This window comes from Cajanus cajan, chromosome 10 (assembly GCF_000230855.2).
Source record: "Cajanus cajan strain Asha chromosome 10, NIPB_CcT2T_4, whole genome shotgun sequence".
Lineage (NCBI taxonomy): Eukaryota > Viridiplantae > Streptophyta > Magnoliopsida > Fabales > Fabaceae > Cajanus > Cajanus cajan.
This window is the reverse complement of record NC_138526.1, coordinates 14522130-14547447: the sequence shown is the minus strand read 5'-3', so window position 1 is coordinate 14547447 and position 25318 is coordinate 14522130. Positions and strand designations below refer to the sequence as shown.

General features: G+C 33.6%; 1 protein-coding gene across 2 annotated transcripts; it reads left to right on the top strand.

Moving 5' to 3' along the window:
* The first annotated feature begins 4436 nt into the window (after nucleotides 1-4436).
* EMB2411 (DNA replication helicase) lies at nucleotides 4437-24751 on the top strand. Of its 2 annotated transcripts, XM_020373702.3 has the most exons (34): nucleotides 4442-4691; nucleotides 4761-4925; nucleotides 5015-5149; nucleotides 5262-5330; nucleotides 5875-6084; nucleotides 6181-6234; nucleotides 6316-6377; nucleotides 6904-7036; nucleotides 7862-7972; nucleotides 8117-8213; nucleotides 8369-8451; nucleotides 12867-12932; nucleotides 13315-13470; nucleotides 13828-13883; nucleotides 13969-14026; nucleotides 14109-14219; nucleotides 14304-14360; nucleotides 15151-15285; nucleotides 15410-15652; nucleotides 16420-16494; nucleotides 16682-16797; nucleotides 16903-16975; nucleotides 17080-17184; nucleotides 17299-17466; nucleotides 18307-18376; nucleotides 18446-18597; nucleotides 20415-20492; nucleotides 20578-20670; nucleotides 20769-20906; nucleotides 21464-21503; nucleotides 21592-21665; nucleotides 22385-22522; nucleotides 22749-22868; nucleotides 24359-24751. In XM_020373702.3, the coding sequence occupies exons 1-34, from the start codon at nucleotides 4482-4484 to the stop codon at nucleotides 24515-24517; spliced, it is 3810 nt and encodes a 1269-aa protein (XP_020229291.2). In that variant the 5' UTR covers nucleotides 4442-4481; the 3' UTR covers nucleotides 24518-24751. The 2 variants fall into 2 exon arrangements, 1 of the variants encoding a protein (XP_020229291.2); XR_003805186.2 differs by lacking the exons at nucleotides 21464-21503; nucleotides 21592-21665; nucleotides 22385-22522; nucleotides 22749-22868; nucleotides 24359-24751 and having other exon boundaries at nucleotides 4437-4691; nucleotides 20585-20670; nucleotides 20769-20905.
* Nucleotides 24752-25318: the final 567 nt, after the last annotated feature.

Sequence of the window (25318 nt, the reverse complement as noted above, 5' to 3'; positions counted from 1 at the left end):
GGAAACAATTCTAAAATCTGAAAAATGGATGTAAATTGTACATAATAAGTCTCACAACACCTATTGATAGAGCAATATATTGGGCCTAATTAGAATATTTACTAGGTCTGACCCTCTAATCAACTAATTAACTAGGTTAGACTACTAATACAATAAGTTCTTAAAGTAAACCCAAAATGAAGTGCATAAACATAACATTGAGGTGCATTTTTGGATCCTTAAACATTCAAATTAGGTAAAACTCCCAACAGATAAGTTGTATATCTCTATATTAGCTTTTTAGAGATACCAAGAACATTTGATTTCGAGTTTGGGAACTTTAGATATGGCCTACGCAAGACAACATATCAAAGGGGACAAAAATTAACTAGAATTTAGAATATTATAGTCCACTAAGACACTTCTAAATGTCAAATAAGCTCAATATTATATACTAAAACATGTATTAATTATGCTTTATCAGTGTTGAATAGACTTATGAGCAAAAATAGTATGTTGAACTATATTTTTTAATATAATAAATAACACAAAAATCTTTTGAATACTAAACCTTGATAACTTGAAGTAATGTTTTATAACATCATTTTTATGATAAATAATTTTGATTTGTAAATAATGTTCTAAGCATAACATAGACTTCTAAAATATACATCTAAGATAGTTATAATCTTCTAAATATAAGTTCATGAATAATGATATTATCCTTCTAAGTAACTAAACCATTTATGTCTATATCTGATAACCACCAACGCAACTTGAGTGAAAGTTCAGAAGGGTACAAGTTTTAGGAAAATGGTTAAGTCACAATTAAATTCCTTTCTTGTGATGTTTTGACCACTAAATTAATTTGTCAATCAAGTTTCTCTTTTTTATTTAATCAATTTTTTTTGTTTATTAAGGAGATATAACTCCTTTCCACCAGGTTTACCCTATTGAGATAAAGTGATTTTTCAATTGCAACTTCATGTTCAAACTAAGGGTCGAACCTTGATCATTGATTAAGGAGCCCGTGTTGAATTATTTGAGCTAACAACTTTTGGTTGTTTCCTAATGAATCATAATCATTATGTTTAAAAGACATAATTATTTTTAATATAAAAAATGAAAATGTTACATCAAAGTAAAACTAAAAAAATTTAAGAAATTTAAATTTACTAAAGAATAATTTTTAGGTGTCTCATTTGTTATTAGTTACTCATAAAATGATTGTTATTAATCGAAACAAAATGACAAAATTATTACACAAATATTATCATATCTTTGTATTTATCATTATTTTTTATCTAAATTTGTAATTTCAAATACTCGCATTTCATTTTTTTCAAAATTACTTTTAATATTTTCTTTTCATTTTAAAAAAACTATTAATTATTTTTACAAGACAATACTTTTATACTATTTGATAGAAGTGCATGTGATTTTACATAGATAACAAGTTAATCAAAAAAAGAAAAATTTTAAATTAGTATTGCTCATCATTGTACCCACTATGAATATAATTAAGGGTCAATGATTCTTATTCATAAATATAAAATTACAGACAATAAAATTCCATAATTATGGGATATTAGTGTATGGAGAAAAAAAAAGACATTTAAAGAGAGGTTAAATAATGTTAATCAAAAGTTGTCTATAAATATCTTGGTATATACCTTGTCCCTTTGTCCAACTTTTCCTTTATGAAGTGTTTGTCCACTTTAGCCTGCTTAGTTTTAACATATTGCACTAGATTATATGTCATGTTTATTGTTGATTTGTTATCACAATATAGTTTTACAGGTTTATTCCATTCAATCTTTAGGTTATCTAGAATTATTATCCATAGGAGTTTGCAAATTCCTAAGGCCATAGCCTAAAAATTTGTTTTTGCATATAATCTTACTTCAACATTTTATTTTTTGTTCCTCCAAGTTACAAAAATTTCTATGAGGAAAGTGAAATATCCAAAGGTGGATTTTTTATACTCTATGGATCTGACATAGTTAGTGTTTGTGTAGGTTTGCAAAGTCATTTTGTAATGTGGTAAACAACTTTAAGATGATTTCTTTGGGATTATGCATGTACTAACTTATCACTCCAACTACATAAGATATGTACGGTCTGGTATGAGACAAATATATTAATTTTTCAACCAATTTTTGTTAGGATTCTTCTTAACAGGACTTTCTACTAGTTTGCATCTCAATTTACCAATTTTCATATAATAAATCCAACACATATTTCTTGAGATAGATACCGTGATGATAATGTGTCACCACAAGGCCAAGAAAGTATTTCAATTTGCCTAGTTGTTTAATCTCAAACTCTCTTAATAGACATTTTTCAACCCCATTTCTTCTTGATCATTATGTGTTACAGTTATATCATCCACATAAACAATCATTGAAATAACTCACACCAAGTTTAATGCTTAATGAATAAAGTGTGATCTCTTTGACCTTATTTTTATACTTAATTGTCTTCATCATTGTAGCAATTTTGCCAAACTAGGTCCTAGGGGATTATTTCAAATCATAAAGGGCCTTCTTTAACTTACAAACCTCGCCTTTTTCAAAGTTCAACCCAAGTGACTTCCATGTAAATTTTTTTTAGATTTCCATGTAGAAAAACATTATTGACATAAAATTGTTGCAAACTCCATCCATAGTTAGCTACCAAAGATAACAATAATAATATAATGTTCATTTTTGCAATAAGAAAGTTTCAAGGTAGAAGAAATTAGAGAACAATAAATATGGCTCCTATTTTTTAAAGTTCAAGAGGGCAAACAATTAATCTAGTAGGTAGTAGTTAGAATGACTTCCCCACAACACTATTTTGGGACATTTGTATTGAATAAAGATGCATGGGTAACAACTAGAAGATGCCCAAATTTACATTCATCCACCCTATTTTGTTGTGGGGTGTGTACACAAGATGATTGATGAATAATTTCATGTATATTGAAGAAGGATAGTGTTTGATCAAAATAATCTTTGACATTTTCAGAATGAAATCGTTTAACAGTTGTTCCAAATTGGTTACTTATCATCTAATTTTTTTTTTTAAATATCTCACTCACTTCACTTTTTTTTGTTTCAAGAGATACACCTATGATACCCAAGCACAATCATTAATAATAAATCTTAGCAAGTCCATTCATATTCCCTACCTTAGCAAATCCAATCATCTCCCCTATTCCTTGATCCTAAAATTTGCTAAATATAAGATAGAATGTCACTAAACATTGTAAATTGTAAGTTTATGAATAAAAATAGTTTGGCAAATAATTTGGGCACATGTAAGACGTCTCTAAAGATTAAATTATAACTTAGGAGAATACCTCTTTCCAACAAACCCTAAACTCAGCAATAATACATCTTAAAAAGTGAGTTAAAAACCTAATTCAACCTTACAAAATCAATTTGTAAAGTAAGGATCGATCCCTATTTATATGCATTAATTTGACCATATCACTCATCGATGTGAGATCTCTAACACACCCCCTCACGTCGACGAATGGACATCTCAAGCGTAATGTTTGCAGGACTAGACATTCATGGGTGATTTGATAACGACTCAATAACAAGTGGCTTGATAAGCCCACTAGCAATCGTTAGGATAAACTTTAATACCATCTTAAGAAAGTGGTTTGGAGGCTAACTCAACCTTACAAAATTAGTTTGTAAGTTGATGATTATTCTCTACTTATTTACAATATTGTGGCCTTATTTTCGGTCGATGTTGAATCTCCAACACACTCTCACACTGAAAATTGAACATCTTGAACGTGTAGTTTGCAAGATTGAACATCTATGGGTAGTTTGATAATGGTCTGATAACGGGTGACCTAATAAGCTGAACAATAGTTGTTAGGATAGACTCTAATACCATCTCAAGAAAGTGAGATAAAAACCTAGTTCAACTTTACAAAATTGACTTATAAGGTGATGATTGTTACTCACTTACACACTTTGTCGGCCTTATACTAGTTCACACTTTATTGACCTTATACTGGTTCTTACACACACAAGAAGTAAACAAACAAAGCAACAAATCACACAAAGTGTACAAAGAAACATAAGAAGCACATAACACATTGATAAGATGGACCAACCTGTGATGATAATAAATGTGCCAACCTTCTACCTCATAAAAAATATTCAAAATTATTTCATTTGAAATTAACTATTTATATGCATACATTTATAAAAACATAAAATAATAAATATTAAAAAGTTAAACCAACATAAAAAAATTATAAATTATAATCCAAAAAGCCGTGAGAAAAACTTGCTTTCATTACATTACATTAGTTATTAGCTAATTAGTTAAAAGTAAAAGAGAATCCCATAGGAAAAATGTGAGAGAAAGAAGCCCACGTGCAATGAGGCACGTGTGTATGTTGTGTTGAGGCGGGAAAAAGCAAAGATATTAAAATGTGTCTTTTCGCGGGCACACGAAGAAACAAACCCTACCTTCACTTCCCACTCCAATCACCAATGCCTCCCAGGAAGAAGAAGCCCAATCTACAGCCTTCCAAGTTCGGCATTCAGCACTTCTTCGATCGCGCTTCTCAGAAGCACTCGCAGTCCCAGCCGCAGCCACCACCCACCGCCGCCACCGCCACCGCCTCCACCGCCACCAGCAATGCAGAAGCAGAACCCAACGACGTGTCTCCGCAGACGCGCTTCAAATTCTCACCTGGAATGGTAACGCAATTCAAATCCCTCTTTTCTCTTTTTTTCCGCTTCTTTCTCTGAACAAGCAAATGCTTTCAGTTGGTGCGGCAGAGCCAGGACGACGGCGCCGACGAGGTCACGTGGAAGATATCTCCCGTCAACGAGAGGCTCCAAGCGGTGTCGAAGCACACGCCGGAAGTCATTCAAGCCTTGGCGGCGGGCTCTTCCAAATTCAAATTTTCCCCAATTCGCACCGACAAGGAGGCAACTCTTCTGTTCTTTCCTTAATTTCAGTTTCGTATTTATCAGTGAATAGCTTAGTGATTGAGTGGTTGTGGTGTGGTGTGGTGCAGACTTGTCTCAATAGGGTTACTTCGCCCATTCCCAAGGTGCCATTGAGCTTCAAAAGGAGAAAGCCAGCCCCCGATGATGTGAGTGGACAGAGTCCCTTCAGAACTCCGCCGTCCTTGTCTTGTCGCCCTGACAAGGTGATTTCTTTTCCTTGATTGGCTCATGGCTTCAAACCCTGTTGCTTTTATTGTAATTCTTATGGATTAAAAGAATGCCTAGTTTGAGTTTCTTCTTTGTTGTTACTTTTAGGTGCAGCTTGCCAAGGATGTTGAACGTAGCGGACCGGGTGACCAGCTTTTTTTAAGACAGAACAAGAAGGTTAGGTTATGTACTTATGTTCTGAGTCATGTTTCTTTTGGAGGATTAAATGTGATATGGAAGAAACTTTTGGATTGAGAAGGAGAAGGAAATGATTTAACTTTGGAGTGAAAATGAACACGATTTGAGTTTTACCAAGGCTGAAACATAATTCTTAAGGATGGTATCCCAAACCATTAGGCATGATTAGGACCATGCTTGGAGTTAGAGAGGAAAAACTGGAACCTGAAATGAAAGTATGGAAAAGCCAGAATCAATTACTTTAGCTGAATTATATTTTATCACTAGTCAATGAAAACTAAAAAGGGCGGCCCAGTGCACGAGGCTCCCACCTAGTGGGGTCTGGGTAGTCAATGAAAACTAGTTTAATAAAATCTGTTTTTCCTTACTGCTATGAAAATGATCCCTCTGAAGTCTGAACCATTGTCACACTTTATGTGTGTTTTATAAAGGAGAATTGTGACCTATTACTTGTCATTCTATGAAATGCTTAGACTTCAGTATTTCAGAAGCTACTTATTTATACGAATATTTATATATATAGGCGTTGCTTGAACTGTTAGATCAAGTTGAAGATGCCATTGGTGATGATGATGATTCAGTTTCTAATAACAACACTTATTCCTTCAAACCTCAAGATCAAATTGCAAATGAGCTCCCTGTCAGAGTCAACCCTGCAGTAGAAAGGACCACATCACATATACCTAAAGAGGTCTTTGATGTCTCGTCCAATTCTAATTATTTGGTGTTGGAGGTATGATTTTGGAACCAAGTTGTGTTTTAATGGTTCTTTTGTTCACAATAAATGAATTCTCATAGGCTTATTATTATTATTTACTTTCTAATTTAGGTATCTGAAAAACATAGGTCTGCTGATTCATTTGGTGCTCAATGCTCATACAAGGTCTTGTAAGGCTCATTACTACAATTTCGTTTCGCTTCTAAGGATCTGAAAAAATGATATAGTTGATCTAATGCTTTCTAGGTGCTTCGTTTGCTAAACGAACAAACTGGGGAAGAGAGGGCTGTAAACTTACAGGATGAGTGGTAAGCTGGTGTGCTTTAGTGTACTCAGGCTTATATTGTTGTGCCTATCTGGCCTTTCAATCCTATATACATTGTATAATAAAACATTTTATGTTATTGTTGTAATGGAATAGTTGTCTCAGTTATTGTTCTGTTATTTATTATTTATAGTTATGCTAGTTAGTGCATGTTTGATATAAATTGTTTGGGGGAAATAATCACTTTTTTTTTGACCCAAAAAGCTTTCTCATGTTGCTGAGAATAATAAGTGATTATTCTTTCAAAATAAGTTGAATCAAACATGCACTTATATTATGGGTGCATTCATTCTCCTTTTATTATAAAAAACACATATATAAGGTGTTAAACACTTGCTTGACTCCAATTCAAAGTAATTCATTTTCTCTATTGATCCTTTCTCTACATTTATTTACTTTACGTAGTATCCATTGTGTTCTCAGTTTTGTATTGTCCTTCGTGTCGATATTCTCTTTTTTCTAATTATAATATTTCTAGCATTTCTAATCCCTTTTCTAAATCATCCCAGGTCTTATAGTGTAATTGCACCTGGAGATACTGTGCACATAATTGGTCAATTCGATGAAGGGGGAAATTGTGATATTGGTCATGATAATAACTTTTTGATTGTACAGCCAGATATTCTAGTGTCTGGAACACGGGTAGTTATCTTTTTCCTCTCTCAACAATAGTTCATATTTCCATTTACGACTTCAGCCTTGTACCTTAATTTTCTATGGGAAACATAATATAGGTGATTTATCAAAATTTTATTTATGAAAGTGATTTGTACACACTAGTAATCCAATATTACTGATTACCGTGGAGTGTGGACCTTAGAATTGTGATGAACTTTATGTTTAATAATAGCCCACTGGTTTTTATGACTGTGATTGTTTACTTTGCCTGTTGCAATGTTAAAAGGTTTATTTGTTTCTACTTTCTGGGGAGCATGGTTACTGTGGTTTACGGCACTTGTTTGAGTTTTCCCAGACATTCACAGATAATGTTGAATGTATATTGTATTGTTACCACATTTTCCATTTTGTAGTCTCTCTATGCTTGTCTTTTAATAACTTAGGCATTGAAAGGACCCATAAAATAATGTGATGTTATTTAATAAATAATATTGAAGGTAGTCATAGCTAAAAGGGAGTTGTGACAAAAATGTTTACATTTAGCCTGCATGCCTGCAAAATGTTGTTTTAATAAATATTATTTTTCTACGCATATCAATGCCTTGAAATTGGTGGTTAAAGCAGATATGTCAGGTGCCATTTGTTTAGTCTTATAAAATTTGATCAGTTTATTTTCTAGTTAAACTTGAGAAACTCGATGCTTTTTTGCCATTCATGGCTCTGAAATGTAAGGAACTAGACTCTTTTCAGGCTTGATCGTTTGGTGAATGCCCTTATTTGCAGTTCAATGTTTTCTATGATATATATTAATGTCTGCCTGTTTATGTCTAATTTAAAGGTTTATTCCAGGTTGCTGGCAGTTTTAGTTGCCCAAGGAGAACTGTCTTAGATGAGAGGCTAAAATACAATGATTACTCAATTGCGGCATTAACGGGAACCATGCTGCACCAAATTTTTCAGGTTTCTAAAATTCATCTTGTACCCCATGAGACAGTATATAATACATTTATTTTCTCATTCTGATGAATCAGACTTTTAAGATTCTTATTTTTTAAAATTTTTTTATTCTTCAATTTTATTGCGTGGTTTGGTTTGTTGGTTCAGGCTGGGCTTACAAATGACAATCCTACGGTAAATTTCATGGAAGATTATGCCGAAGTGGTGTTAAAGAGAAACGTTGAAATTTTGTATGCATGTGGAGGTGTGGTATTGTGTCTTTATATGTGTGATATTACTTAAATTAATATGTACACGCATGTCATTTAAAGTCTGGAATTTGATCAATGGATGTTTTTCTCCGATATAATGTGCTTATTATTGACTCTGGATCATTTCTTTTGCATATGTTCATTGCAGTAAATGAAAATGATGTTCGCAAAACCTTGAGTGATGCTATCCCTAGAATATTAAGTTGGATCATGCAGTTCAAAAATATTGAGGTGCATCAAAATTATTTATGCCTTTTTTCTTAAACATTATTTATTATTGTTCTTTGTAATAGAAGTGATTCCTTTTCTGTTGCCAAATGTTAATGATACTTATACTTGATGGCCATGTGATGTCTTTGTACCTTTTCTAGAATATGTATATTCAGAAACTTGCAAGTCGTATTTTCTATGAAAATCTATCCTTTTCTATAATAAATCTTGCGGAAATATGGATTATATTTCTCTTCAAAATACTTGATACAATAGGGGGAATAAATAGGAAAAGGAAAATAATATATACATTAACCTAGCCTAAGAATCAGGGGAATAATTATCCCTATAAATGCTATGACTAAATAATAACGGAAACTAGGAATACTATAGATTCTAATCACAATTAGTTTTGGATTTAATGCTTTCATGTGTTCTTTGACGGTGCCTTAGTTAAAATGTTTGCCGTTTGTCTACATGATGATACATGATCCACATTTATCATTTTGTGATCAATTTTTCCTTAATGAAGTGCCAATCAATCTTCATATGTTTTGTCCTATCATGGTGGACTGGGTTCTTTGCAATACTTATGGCTGCTTTGTTGTCACACAAGATCCTCATTGTATAATTTATAGGAACTCTAATTTTCTAGCATCCATTTAAGACAAATCCCTTCACAAATGCCTTGTGCCATGGCCTTGAATTCAACTTTTGCACTGGTTCTTGCCACTATGGATTGTTTCTTGCTTTTCCAAGTTACCAAATTTCTCCAAACAAAGGAAGAATAGCCTATAGTAGATTTTCTGTCTGAGGTACATCCTGCCCTATCTGAGTCTATGTACACTTCAAATACCTCTATTTGCGTTTTTCTTAAAGTAGAGTTCCCTACCTAGTGTATCCTTGAGGTATTGAAGGATTTGATTCATAGTTTTCATATGGACTTTTGTAGGATTAGACATGGCAACTGGCCAAACTTACAGCAAATTCGATGTTAGGCCTAGTGTGAGTTAGGTAGATTAATCTTCCAACTAGGCTTTGATACCTATTTTTGTCAGCTGGTGGACTTTCTTCCCCAGACTTCTTTTCACTAGTTAAATGGGTGTATTAGTTGGTTGAAGGAGGGCCAAAGTATACTTCCTTTGAGACACATAAATGCCATTTTTTGTTCGAGCAACTTCCATCCCTAGAAAATAATTCAGTTGTCCCAAGTCTTTCACTTCAAATTCGTTAGCCAAGAGCTCCTTCAGGTGTTTGATTTCATCATAATTATCTCTTGTGATAACAATATAATCAACATAAACAATGAATAAAACTACCATGCTTTCGGAGATTGCACACCATGTTTGTGGTATTGGATGATTCAAGTCCTGGAAGAATTTGCATGTAGACTTCCTCTTCTAATTCACCATTTAGAAAAACATCCTTTATGTATAATTGGTGCAGTGGGCAATCTAAATTCACAACTAATGATGCAATTACTCAGACTAAATTTAGTTTGGCCATTGGTGCAAATGTTTCTTCGTAGTCCACTGATGTAAATCCCTTTACCACTAATCAAGCTTTGTACTAATTTATGCTACTGTCAACATTGTGTTTTATGGAGAATATCCATTTACATCCAGTGGGCCTCTCCCCTTCCTATAGGGTAGTGATCTCCTATGTGCCATTTTTAACCATGGCTTGAAAATCTTTTGTTGCAACTTTAGCCCATTTGAGTTGATGGAGGGCCTCTTGAACATTCTTTGGAATGTGGATGTTGTCAAGGGCTGCTACAAAAGTCTTGTACTCTTGTGACAATTTCCCACAGGACACATACTTCTCAATGGGGTGTTGAGTGCAAGTTCTCACCCCTTTCCTCAAGGCAATGGGAATATCAATGTTATTAGTAGGTTCAAGGTTAGGAGCAAACATTACTTGGAGGAACTTCATATTCTGGAGACCGGTTGGACTCATGGCTTTGCCTTGGAGCTATGCTTAATTCTACTCCCTTCCTCCTCTTTCTGAAGTATGTCTTCCAGTTGTCTCCTTGTGCAACAGGACCTTGATTTTGCTGAGATGGAGTATTTTCCCTTGCCTCTGCTAGTGTTGTTTGTGCTCCATTATCATGTTCAATTGCAATTTCCTTTTGTTCAAGTGTAGTTTCTGCTTAATTTTCCTATTCAGTTCCTGCTGCAGTTTCCTCTAGTTCAAGTACAATCTCGGCCGGTTCTCCATTTTGATCAAAAAATCCCAAATGTTGGGATTCTGTTGCCACACCAGCTTGATAGGTTTGCTCCCCTTGAATACCAACTTTGAGGTAATAAGGCTGATTCTCAAGGAAAGTTACATCCATAGTGTGGTAAAATTTTTTGATTGTAGGAAAGTAACATTTATACCCCATTTGTTGAGGAGAGTATTCGAGAAAGATAAACGTGATGGATTCTGGGTCAAGTTTGCTATGGTGAGGGTTTAGGTTTTGGACAAAAGTTGAACATCAAAATATTTTAAAAGGAATGGAGGTGAGGATTTTGTTGTTGGGAAAAAGGTTTGGAGTATTGAGTGGGGGATCTCAAACTTAAGGATGCAAGAAGACATTTTGTTTATAAGGTAGATTGCAAAGAGGACAACTTCTTCCTAATATTGTTGGGATATATTTGTAGATAACATGAGTGATCTGGTCACTTCTAACAGGTGCCTATTCTTTCTCTTGGCGATCGTGCTTTACTAGGGAGTATCCATACATGAATTTTTGGTGGATGATGCCATGTTCTTGAAGGTAGGAATTTAGTGTAGAGTGGTAGTATTCTCGACCATTATCAGTTATGAACACCTTAATTTTGCTCTGAAATTATGATTGGACAATGTTTTAAAATGTTTCAAATATTCTTCTGACTTTTGACTTTTCTTTCATTAGAAATGCCCATGTAACGGTGAGTGTGATCATCAATGAATGTGACAAACCATCTTGAGCCACTAATGTGGTTGACCCGAGATGGATGCCATATGTCATTGTGTATTAAGTAGAATGATTTGGAGGGCTTGTAAGGTTGAATTTGGATAAGAGTTGTGAGTATGTATGGACAGTTGACAAATTTCACATTGAAAATGCTTTGAATTTTTATTTAATAATGAAAGGAATAATTTTTCCAGATACATAAAATTAGGGTGGCCTAATCGATAGTGCCACAAAATTATAGAATTTTCACTACTTGGGCCAACTATTGCACACAAATTTGCCTTGAGTCCCTTCTTTGACTCTTCAACTTGAAGGAGGTAGAGTCCAACACACTCTTTAACATTGCCAATCGTCTTCCTCGATTCCAAAATCTGAAATTCACATTGTTTAGGGAAAAATAGAGACACATTTCAAATCTCTGTGAATTTGCTAATGGATAGCAAGTTACACTCAAGTTTAGGCACAAAAAGGAATTAATACAATGTGATATTTTGTGAGAATATGACTGAACCTTTACCCATGACCTTAGTGAGTGTACCATCAGCTATCTGAACTGTAAAGTTGTTTTGACATAAAAAATAGCTATCAAACATAGTTATGTCATTGGTCATGTAATATGGGGCTCCTAAGTCAATGATCCATGTTTTTGGTTTTTTCTTACTAGTGTTTAGAGCATGTAAGAAATTGCCTTTTTGTGCCATAGTTGCTATACCGCTTTTTCCTACATCAATCATGGTTTGTTGTAGGATTTTTTGGAGGGCTTCCATTTGTTCTTTGCTGAATGGAGATGGATTAGAGTTTACCTTGATTTCCTAGTGGTGTGATGCTGTGCTATCTCTACTTTCTTTATTTTTGAACTGTTTTGCATTTGTAGGCTTGTCGTGTATGGTCCAACATGTGCCCTTTTTGTGGCTTGGTTTCTTGCAATGGTCACACTAGGGGTGGTTCTTCCTTTGTGATGGTCAAGAGGGGTTTCCTGTTGCTGTCATTGTTGAACTCTCATTAGATGGGGTTGGAATGGACTTTCCTAGCATGAGCTTCCTCCTACTCTCTTCCATCTTACCTTTGAGAATACTTCTCAGATATTTGGGAGTGGTTTGGTTCCAAGGATCATTCCACGGACTTCATCAAGGTCCTGGTTTAGCCCCAATAGGAATGTGTAGATCCTATCCTTTTCCACTAGGACTTTGTACTTCTCCTTGTCCTCGGTACATCACCAATCCACATCTACGTATATGTCTAACTGTTGCCAATATTGAGTGTGTTGAAATACTTTGTGACTGAGGACTCTTTTTGTTGAAGATCATGAATGGCAGATGTGTTGTCTATGTTGGAGTAGCCCCCCTCACTGTACCCCACATCTCCATGGCAGTGCCATAATACATGTAATTATGTCTTAGTAATTGAGCAAGGCAATGTGGGACTTTTCAACAATATTGAATCTACACAGTTTTTTCATTTATTAAATATTGTGACCGATGACTTGGTGTTTTGACAGGAAAGAGAAGATCCCAGTGTCAATTTTGGATTTGATGATGGGCCAAAGAATGTTAGCATATCTGAGGCAAGCTCTAATCTATTCTCTTCTGTTTAACTAACTGATCTTTTACATACTATTGTGGTGAAATAGATATGCATCTTGTACATGATGCACAATTATAATAACTAAACAAGTTTTGGGGGATTACTTTTAGCTTTTAATTGAATATTTGTCCACAGACATGCATATGCCTTTTCAATTGGTTATTGTTGTGCCCCTTCTCTCTTATATTTAGTATAATTTTATCTCTGGTCTATGCTTGTATTTTCTTTTATCTCTCTTATGTATCATCCAAGATGTGCTCCTAAATGCTTGTTAGATTGTCCTCTATATTGTACATTTCCCCCACGAAATGAACGTTATATATATTTTTAGATGCATTTGTGATTTGTGATTAATGTTGTAGGTAATTGATATTGAAGAGATGGCATGGACTCCAAAATATGGTTTGAAAGGGATGATTGATGCTTCGGTCAGAGTGAAAATTCAATCACAAACAGATGAACCGCAGGAAAAGATCATGCCAATAGAGTTCAAAACCGGAAAAACACCTAACAACCAGGCAAGTTCCGGTCCCTTCACTGTTATACAACCGTAAAAAAAATGAGATCAGATAGATACTCTGATGAACACATTTAAAGCACTAGAAGGATTATATTAAGAGTTTAATGCTAATATACTGATAGTGTGAAATAGTTTTACACTGTTGATCTGTCATTCAATCACAATTCACATAGATGATAAGTTTATTAACTTTTATAATAATTACCTTAAAAGTCATACAAATTATGGTTTCTAATTGGTTGAGTAAATAAAAAATTTTGCATTGATAATGTATCACCATTAAATCCTTATAGTAATACTTATTATTTGTGATATTTTTCTTTTACAACTCTTGCATTTCATATCTGCACTGCAGTCATCAGTAGAACACAGAGCCCAAGTAATGTTGTACACTCTCCTGATGTCTGAAAGGTGCAAACTATTCATTTCTAACAGTGTATAGATCTTTTTATTTTTTTTTTAAACTTTTGTTTATTTTGTTCTATTATGTTAATAGGTACCAGAAAACTGTTGATTCTGGTCTTCTATATTATCTCCAATCTGATCTGACACAGGTAAGATTTGTGAATTGTTGCTTAAAGTTGTTTTCTTTCAGTTGAGAAGAGGTAACATTGTATTAGTTTTTTATGCACAAAGGGCATTGAGGTTCAAAGATCTGACTTAACTGGGCTATTAATGCGACGGAATGAACTAGCAAGTGATATTCTTAAGGCATTAATTTTGCAACAACTGCCTCCAATGTTACAGGTATGATCTTTTCAATAATTTACATAATGTATTTTTTACAACTTTATTGGATTGCCATAACAAGTCTTCATTTTTTGATTGTAGAGTCCTAGCATTTGCAGAGGTTGTCGCCATCTTAATGTGTGTAGCATTTATCATAAGGTACTTCTATACCTTGAGACGTGTAGATATTTTTTGCTAACAGTTATAGCCGCTTTTGACATCAACCCTGGTATCGTTGTATCTGCTGATAATTTTAAGGTTTAAAATCATGAATTACTTATATTCTTAATGCACAGGGCCATAGGTTACCAAGAAAAATAAATTCATAGTCAGATTTCTATATATAAATAAAAAATATACATTTTGGTAGGTTCATTTTTACTTCTATAATTAAGAAACCATGCTTTAAAATTACTATTAGTTTAAGCAATTCAACCATTAACTTACTCATGTCTATTGCTGCATTGTTTTCCTGCCTGATAGAAATCAGAGATGTGATCTATCTAACTGAAAATGAACTGTATTATTGATTTTGTTGAAAGTTGGTTACAAAAGATAAAAGTCACCTATTTGTAAATGACTTAACACGGACTATGGGCCAGCTGATAAGCTGGGCCCAAACTACTAACTAAGGACCAAACAGAAAAGAAAAGAGTATATCAATTTACAAAGCTTGAGAGTTGATCTTTAATACTATTCTCTAATACTTCCATATCTTATTACTGAAAATGTTTGTGTAATCTAGTGTCATGTCCATAGATGTCACAGATTTGTTGGTGCGCTATGTTATATAATATGATATGTACCAGTAATAAGGATATTAAAAAAAATTAGAAACAATATTTTATATGAAGTTAATCATAATGTTATTGCTTAATTTGACTAAGAATCTATTCTTGGTAATATGCCTATTAATTTTCTTGTTGCACTTTATTGTAAAATGCTTTAGGCACATGGTGGAAGCACTGGGAGCAGTGGATTGGGAGAAGTTTTTGATTCTCTTACCAACCACATGACATCTTCGCATTCTAAGTTCCTCAGCCATTGGGATCGTTTGATTGACTTAGAAGCTAAAGAAACTGAGGTCAATTTTCAAAGTCTATGTGTTTTAGTTTTTCCCTCGAGATTTATTTTTAATTAATTTGTCATGGTTTATTAGGTCTTCCTTTTTTTTCTTCTTTCATTTCTCTCTCCCTTTACTGTTTCAGCTTTTAAAGAAAGAGGTGTGGCAATCACAAAGTTTAAAAAGTCCAAACGGTGGTGGCCTTTCTTCTATTGTTCTTGATGCTTCACAAAGAATACCTCCTCAGAAATCCCTTAAAGATAATCATTTCATTTATCGTTTTGTACAACAAGATTCTACCTCCAGCCTTTCTGAAATATCTGATGCCTCTTCTAGTGCCTCGTTGAAAAATGATTTAGATTTCACACTTCGAAGTGGGGATCATGTGGTACGAATAACTTCCTTTTACTATTTTTGAAATAAGTGAATTTAGTTGTGATATCTACATGTTTGACAAAATCAAGGTGAATTTTGGAATGTGGTGTGGAATGGACAACCCCTCAAATAACTGTTGTTGTGAAGAATGCACACAATGGAGTTCCCAAGTCTGTTTAGGAAATAGGAAGAAAAGCAAGGGCCTGTCCAAAATAAGTTTGTAATAGTTTGTAGATATACATTATATAATTAGAATCCAAAATTCAGTAAATATAATAGAATTTAGAATTGGAGCAAAAAGGCATGTGTACAGAAATATAGGAAAAAGTGAATCACAAACTACATTTAAACTAGTTGCTATTGGCAACATGGTAGACATTAAGGATATTAAGGGCATGGTCAGTGTGCCTGAGGTAATTATGTTCGTTGTATCATGTACTGGATTGTACTACGATCCTAGTTTTCCGTATGGAGAGAGAGTCAGAGAAAGAAGCGTTATCCTTTAATGGGTTAATCGTATCATAGCCTACAAAGTACATCTATGTAAGCCCATATACTATCAATCGTAGTTACCAAATCGGATATTAATAACTGCCTTTTATAAAAGGGTTGTCCGCATCTTATTTTGTTTTTATCCATAGGAATCAAATTCGATATTAGGAGGTTTACAATAACTCATACTTAGCCAACTAAATTACACTCCCTTAATGCATTTTATTTTACCATTAATGTATACTATTCTCTTTCAATTAATAACCTACTTTTCTGTTCACTTTTTAGATACTGAGTAATCAATCTACCCATCAAATGATTGCAAAAGGGGTGATATCTGATATTAGTCCGATCCATGTATCTGTGAGTATTATAATAATTGCTAATTTTCAGCTTGATTCTGAACTTTACCATTTTGTACCTAAAGGTAGCATTTTTTACTTCGTATGTTCATATTCACAACTTACAAGTGCATATATAGCCTAATAGCCATTACCATCATAATCCTTGGTTGACAGTTATGTCTTGCTGTTGCCTGAAATTCTTTTAGGTTTCCTTTTCTAAGCGTTTACGAATTCCTGGGAGTTCTTCCACTGCACATGATCTTATTCAGCAGGTTTGGAGAATTGTAAAGGACGAAGCTGTGACTTCATTTGCAATTATGAGGTGCTTCTCTGACTACTGCTTCATTCAAAATTTAATTTGCAATGTGTATGCTGGCATTAAAAGTTATTTAATTATCTTATGATCATTTTTGGCATTTTTCTGTAGGTTTAATCTTGTACAACTTTTTCTACAAAATGATCGAAGTGCTCATCTGCGGAGGATGATTGTTGACCTTGAGGTGAATTACTTGCTACATTTTTGTATGAATTACTTGTTACATTTCTGCATGACTATGACTAAGTACTTAACCCTTTTTTCTGTTACGATGTCTTCTGGCTGTAGGCTCCTAGATTTGACACTGGATCTGTACTTAGCCAGGATCCAGCAATATCCTATGTTTGGTCAGAGAAGAGTTTGAATGATGACCAACGTAGAGCAATTGTTAAGGTTTGCATGAAGCTGTAATTTCTTGAATTTCTTTTCAAAATTTAACATGCAAGTTGCTTTAGTTTATCATTAAAATGATTTTTTTTTTGACCTGGCTTCGTTACTGAGTTTCAGATACTTACGGCAAAAGATTATGCACTTATATTAGGGATGCCTGGAACAGGGAAAACATCCACATTGGTCCATGCTGTGAAAGCCTTGTTGATTAGAGGGGCATCCATTTTGCTAACTGCCTATACAAATTCTGCTGTTGATAATTTGCTCATCAAATTAAAAGCACAGGTATCCATGTCAACATATTATAATGTCTTCATGAATTATATAATATCATTAAATATGACTACATGTTGCTGGAAGAGAATGGATGCCATTTAGTTGAACTGTCATCTGTGTACTATTCTCCATAGTCCATAGGACTGAAGAAAATATGTTTGATTGGAAAAATATGAATTATTTATTTAAATTGTCCTCTGTCGCCTACATGTCTGCTATGTCCCTTCCTTCACCTAATACTTCTACTGTGTATCTACCATGCATCTTCCATTGTGTCTTTACCTGTGTCTTTTACATGTCCTCGTGTTTTATGTCAGTTTCACCAACCACCATGTTTTCTAGCTTATACTTTGGCGACCTGTGAAGGCTTATCCCTTAGTGATTCACAACTTGTGTTTTATACTTTTATTTGCACCTTTTATTTTATTATTTTTCACCCTTAACATGGAGGTTTGGACTAAACTGATTTGATTGATGTTCTGCATGGTGTTCTAAAATATCTATACCGCTGTGGTAAGATTTGATATTGATTTATCCTGATTTCCATCTGATCTTCCATTATTATTATTTCATATTTCTGATTTTATTATTCTGGATAAGTTTCTATTTTGTCATATTTAATGCCTGGTTGTATAATCTTTAAAATCAAGGTATCGTATTATCATTGTAGTTTTTTTATGATCATTATGAATAAAGGGCTGAAAAATCATTCTCCTCAAGCATTCTTATTCATCTAAGTCTAATATTCAACATGCTACTCTGTTATCTAAATGACTATGATATATTGTGTTTCCATATATTCTTCAGTTTCTATCTTTTAGATGTCATATTGCATGTAAATGAATGTAGGGGATTGATTTTATACGAATTGGAAGGCATGAAGTAGTGAATGAAGAGGTCAGAGGACACTGCCTTTCAGGTTTGCCAATTTATTTCTTGTTCGCTTCCTTTCTTAAGTTATAAATCTTGACTGTAGTTTCTATTTCAGCAACGAATGTACAAGGTGTTGAAGATATCAAAATAAGGTTGGAACAAGTCAAAGTTGTTGCAGTTACTTGTCTGGGCATTTGTAGTCCCTTGCTTGCCAATGTGAGGTTTGATGTATGCATTATGGATGAAGCTGGACAGACAACTCTACCAGTATGCTTCTTATTTATTTGTTTTGTATATTTTATAGGGCATATGTGATACTTATTATTCGTGCTCATTATTTACATGATATATATGTAACTGAAAACCAGAGCCGAAAATCTTGCTACACTATGTCAGAATTCACTCTGCTATTTATGTAATCTGATATCAATAACAAAAAAGCTCATGAATTTGTTAGGAATAAGGATCTATTACTAAAATGTATTCTAGATATAATAGGAGGATAACTTATAGAAACCAAGTATCTTATTAAGAAGAATAAGGGGTTTCTCCTCTCAATACAATGATTAACTTGAAGAATTTGGAGGATATGAACCTCTTGATGTCCAAAGTCCCCAATTGTTTCACAAATAACAAAACTGACCTGTCTCTCCCCCTTCCTATTTATTTATAGGCAACATCATGTCTTAGTCCGTCTATCTAACTTACCAATGTTAACCGTCATAACTAATTGCTAATAGGATTAACTAACAATAACAAATCTGGCTGACTCACAAGTCAAATTAGTTAGGAAGTTACATGGGTCAGTTAGGTATTTTGCTAGAAATAGCAATGTAGATGAATATTTTGGAAACTCATTGTTGTGGAGAACGATGACACTCAAATTTTCAGTAAACCATTATGTAATAACAGTTTCTCTGCCCCTTTGTTTACTGTTGTACAATTTTATTTTATTTTTTCCTTCTCTGGATAACAGTTGCATCAGAATTTTGGTCAGAGTTTTGGTGTCTCATATCTAAGAAGCCCAGCCAAATGTTTGAATTTGGAAAATCAAATGGAAGATCTTAAAAGGATTATCTTGCTCAAAATGTTGATTTTTCTTTGAACACTTAATCTCACCTCTAGACATCACAGTTTGATCACTCCTAATATGATTATATAACACTGAATGATCCTTGGCGGTGGCAACAAATTTTGATGGTGTGTGCCAAGCTCAGCGCAAAACAAATCAGATTCAAGTTACTTGCAGTACAGGGAACAACCAATGACATTTCTCAAGGGTCTTTGTTGTGGTTCAATCAAGTTAGGAAGCATAGGAATGGGGTTTCTCAAGTTTCAGATTGCAAATGACATTTTAATAGTAGTAGTAGATAAAGTCAATTAACAATATCAATCTGAAATTTTGTTGGATCTTTCACAGACCCCAAAATCATGCATCAAACCTCAGTTGAATGGTTAACATTGATCAATTTCAGATTTCTGCATGGGATGTGAATTCAGTAGTAGGAAGAGTGAGGCTTTGAGCTACAGTATTTATACTGTGCACAGAAGTGTAAAGGTCCGTATCTAACTAAACACCCAGCTGTCCAATGATAGAAACTATCAGCTAACTATTGATAAATGTTAGAGCCGGGTTGAAACTAGCATACTTGAATTGTACAGAAAATAACACAGAAAAACAGTTCTATTCTAACAAGAACTCAATTAACCTAAGAATGTTGTTACACATCTTTGATGCAAGGCCTTGTCTCTGTATTCTCAGTAACAAATTAACATTGATCCTCTAACTAATTAGGATTACGATTAGTATAAATAATGGTTAATATAATACACCTCAAATATTTAAAAATCATTAGGGTTGGCCTAATGATGAGGTTTTTGGATAGCTTCTATTCTAATCGCCACCATTGTACGCACGAAAAAATAAATTAATTTGTGTTTCATTTTCTTTTATCTCTTTTCCTTCCTGTATACCTAAAACTCCATATGTTTAATAGGAAACAACGCATGAAATAGGGAAAGTTAAGAAAAAGAAAACGACTGTTCATGTGTGTGTAATTTTGTTGTAAATATTGCCATTGCAGGTTTCTTTGGGCCCTCTAACACTTGCTTCGAGGTTTGTACTTGTTGGGGATCATTATCAATTGCCACCAATTGTCCAGGTATGCGTCTAAAGTATTTGTTCTTTCTTTGTACAAAACTCGCCAATGTAATTTTATTTGAAGTTTTTTATCTGATAATTCCTAGAGTGCAGAGGCCCGAGAGAATGGCATGGGGATAAGTTTGTTCTGTAGTCTCTCAGAAGCACATCCACAGGCTATTTTAGCTTTACAGAGTCAGGTATATTATGGCTACTAGATATTTGATTATAAACTTTGGTTTGGTTCTTTTTGCTCCATTGTCTATCGGCTTCACTAACTTGGTTTAAATATAAACAGTATCGTATGTGTCAGGGCATTATGGACCTTTCAAATGCATTGATATATGGTGACAGATTGAGGTGTGGTTCATTAGAGGTAGCTAATGCAAAACTTGAGTTTTCAGGCTTAAGCTGTGGTTTGCCTTGGCTAGAAGATGTAAGGCCTTTTTCATCTGGATTCTCGCTATCTTTTATGTGGAGGATTTTTCATTTATGGCTTAGTTTTATCTATTTTTAGGAGCTTGATCTCACTGGAGTATTATTATAATAGACAGTAGTACCACTTTACGAAAGATTATTTCCTTTTAAGAACAATATGCTTCTTGCAATGTATCTTTATTTTAGGCATGTTATTAGCGTAGTCTATACAATGTAATTCACCTTGTACAATTAAAATTGAGCAATAATATTCAGATGTTTTCCCATGATGGCATTAAAGGTCTCTATGGGAAACTCATTTCTGCTGACATTAATCTTCGTTTCTCAGTCTCTCAATATAGACTCTAGGTAGGGAAATTATGCTGTGCTGTCACCATTATCGGATAGTCAAACTCAATAGTAAAGATGTCTATTCTAAGATGTCTTCATAGTTCATAATTATTTTGGGTAACGTTGTCAGTGTCGTAGTTAACAATATTTAACTCTAGGATACGATAAAGTTTTATCTTTTAAGTAGAATTAAATCTTATATCTTTTTTGTATTAACATGGGCAGGTTTTGAATCCTCGAAGACCTGTGATATTTATTGATACTGGTTTGTAAATATCATTTTCCTCTACATCATTTATCCTAAAGTTCATTGAAAATGGTATTTTGCTTATATATTTATTTTTCCATGTTAGACAATTTGCCTGCTTTAGAGGCAAGAGATCAGAAGGCTGTAAATAACCCTATTGAAGCTCACATAATTGCCGAGGTAGGTCATTTTCAATATTATACATTTTTTTTTGATAAGCAAGACGATACATTTTTCGTATGAAGCTGCCCAAGCCTTGTTATGTTCGGATGTTTTTGGTCCATGGAAATTGATTGTACTATGAAGGATTAATTTCTTCCAAAATTATCCATCCTTACAAGTGCATTAATGGTTTGGATTAACAAAAACAAAAATATTAACCTTTTATTTTATATTATGGTAATCAATATATTATTGTCTAAGCATATTAACCCAACTCACGATTTAACTCGATGATTATGCTAGAGACGTAATAAAGATTAAACTCATTTTATACAATCGTAATCTTATAATAGCACATAAAAAATCTTTATTGTCCCTTTTTTCGAGTATCAATGGCTTATTATGTTTTTTATTTGGTTAAATTTTCTTAATTGCTTTCTCAGTACTCTATGTTGGTTAAATACACATGGTACATTATATTGGTTGACCAAAATTTTTTCACTCCGTTTTATTTTGGTTAATCGGAATTTTCATTACACATGAATATTTTGGGACGAAAATCATCGTTGGTAAATATGTTGGTGAGCATCTGTTAATGGAAACAGGTTGACATCCAAACCCCAAAGTTGTACAATTTTGCGGGTTTGAATGGCTTGGTCCTTTTTACTTTTCTGATTAATGATTCATGTCATATCACTGTCTCACACCCATAACTGAAATATTTATTTATATTACAGGTTGCAAAGGAATTGGTAAAAAATGGAATCGGAACAGAACGCATTGGCGTTATTACTCCCTATAATTTACAGGCAAACCTCATCCGGCATGCTGCTTGCATGACTTCCTTGGAGATACATACCATTGACAAATACCAGGTTAGGCTCAAACTAGCATTACCTTAGTCCTTAGGCAGTTAGGCCTTTGCACTAGTGAGCCCGTGTTACAAAAATTCAGTCCTATGCAATCGCGTAGTGTTTAACATTTAACTAACATTTAAGGCGTAACTTTTGTAAGGTCATTTCAGTTAAACTTTATGAAGTCGTCTGTCGTCACATAGATAATGATCCTCATTCCTCATAAACTGGTCTTCTGTTTGTCCAGGGTAGAGATAAGGACTGTATATTGGTATCTTTTGTAAGGTCTAGCGAAAACCCGACAAGCTGTGCTGCTTCCCTGCTTGGAGACTGGCACAGGATAAATGTGGCTCTTACACGTGCTAAGGTACGTCTCTTGTGCTCAAACAAACAATTTTCACTTTGCTTGACCGTAATTAAGCACCATGAAAATGATTTTTTTTTCTTTAATATATAATTGAATATCATTATACCTCGTCATGACGAGAACTTCTGTAAACCAAACTCCTTAATTCAGAATTTGTAAAACTAGCATTTTTTAGATCTTCGACCCCATTATTTTCTTCGGGAACACTTGATCTTTCAAGATAAAACATGGTTTGTAATTAAGGGAAATCTAAATAATTAATTGTTTTCTTTCGGTGTAACTAACGAGGAATTTATTCATAAATAGTTAGGATGTCTTTGAGAAAGATGTAAAAATTAGATTATTTTAATAATTAATTATTTAAATAATAGATTATTATTCTAATCGAGTATAATCAAAATGAAAATTTATTTTGGTAAGTTGGTTGAAAAACAATTTTTAAGATGTTTAATTTCATATGTACAGTAAAAAATTATTTTTATGTAATAAATCAGTTTAAAAGAAAAAACTGTTGAAAAATAATCATAAGCTTTAAATTTTCAGTTTCTTAAAAATAATTTACTTTTTAAGAAAAAAAATCTGTTTATTAAATTAAGTTGTCCAAACGCAACATTTTTCGCTAACAGCTTTATCCCAAAAAAACAACTGAACTGGGGGATTTTAATCTCTCCCGAACACTGTTATTGGGTTATCATAATCCGAGTACTTTTATTTCTTTTTTTCTTAGTGTAAGTCTGCTGTCATCGTTAGGGTTATCGAGATATTGTTCGCTTTGGAATTCGTTGGACCGTCATGATTTTGTCCTTTTAAAAGGTGCCTCGGTAGGTTAACCTCGACTCCTAAGTGATGTGAGACTTTTACGCATACCAGAACAAGCTCTCTAGTCGATACTAAGGGGCAAGAGTGGCCTAGAGGGAGGATGTTTATAAACTATCTTCAGCCTCGATTCCTAAGTGATGTGAGACTTTTTGGCATTACCAGAACAAGCCCCCTAGTCGATGTTAAGGGATAAGAGTGGCCTAGGCCCTCCTTCTAGTGCCAAATATTTTTACCGTAAGTCTGCTGTTATCATTAGGGTTATAGTTTTGTCCTTTAAAAGGCGCTTCGATGGGTTAAAGAGGAAGGGTGTTTATAAACTACCCTTAATCTCGACTCTTAAGCGATGTGAGACTTTTAGACATACCGGAACACTAGTGATTTAGAAAAAAATAAAGTTTAATGATATACTGTAGCCATAAACCGAAAAATAAATAGTTTAATGAAAGAAGAAATTCGATCTTAGTATTATGAAAGCTTTCTTGCAGGCAACATTCCTACTTAGAGCAAGGAATAAGGCACTTCCTTCATAAGTTTTAATAATTATTCTGTGTTGTATTTCTCTAACAGTTGTCACAACCATCTATTCTTTTTTATACACATGAATATATTTCATAAAGATGTTTTGATTTTTGTTGTCTCAAATAACTAGTTTCTTTGCTTTATGCTTACAGAGAAAGTTGATCATGGTAGGTTCTCGGAGAACTCTATCAAAGGTTCCTCTACTGAAACTTCTTGTTAAGAAGGTTGAGGAGCAATCTGGAATTTTAAGTGTGTCTAAGAAGGATATCTATCGAAAAGGTGAGCTCAAGAGATGTTCCCAAATTAGATGATTGAAAATATTTTTACCCGTATTTTTATGGGTTATTGTATCATCATACAAATCGCATGTATGATGTGATTGATTAGGAAATGTAAATCTATACTATATAAAAGGATTTTTTTTTCACTTTTCTTTTTTAATTTTTGCTTTTCCGAAATTAATAGTATTGGTTACAAGTTGAATAATGTAACGAAGTGTAAAATAGAGAAAGATAAACATTAAGTAATAATTTTTATATATTTAATTGTAGTTTTCAAATACCGTTTAACACGAGTAGATTTTATCTATTTTTTTTTTCACACGCTCCGCATAGTATTCAATATCTCTCCATTTCTTTTTCATATAATTTATCGTATATATTTTTTTTCTTTTTAACTTATGTCTAAACTCGTGATGAGACTCCAACTCCGTGGAGTAATCAACGTTGTAATGGTAAATTTTATTATGCAGAAGATAACAGTAATGAAAATAGTCATTTAAGTTGTAGATGTGATGCTTAAACTGAATTGGTTACACAAGTCAGCGATGTGATGCTTAAACTAAATTGGTTACACAAGTCAGCATTTGGCCGTCTACGAAACAATTAGTCCACGTTGCTGGTACCCAGTATAGATAAACACAAGGAAGCTTTTAGATACGCATCTTAGCTACTGCTAGAAAGAATTGGGTAATCTAACCAAGAGTAATATTCTGCATAAAATGCTATAAACTTTTAAATATTTATACGTGAAAATTTTATGAATAAAAAAGAGTGGAGTAATCTAGCATCTCCCTTAATTTCTTGAATTTATCTTACTTCAGTGGTTTAGTA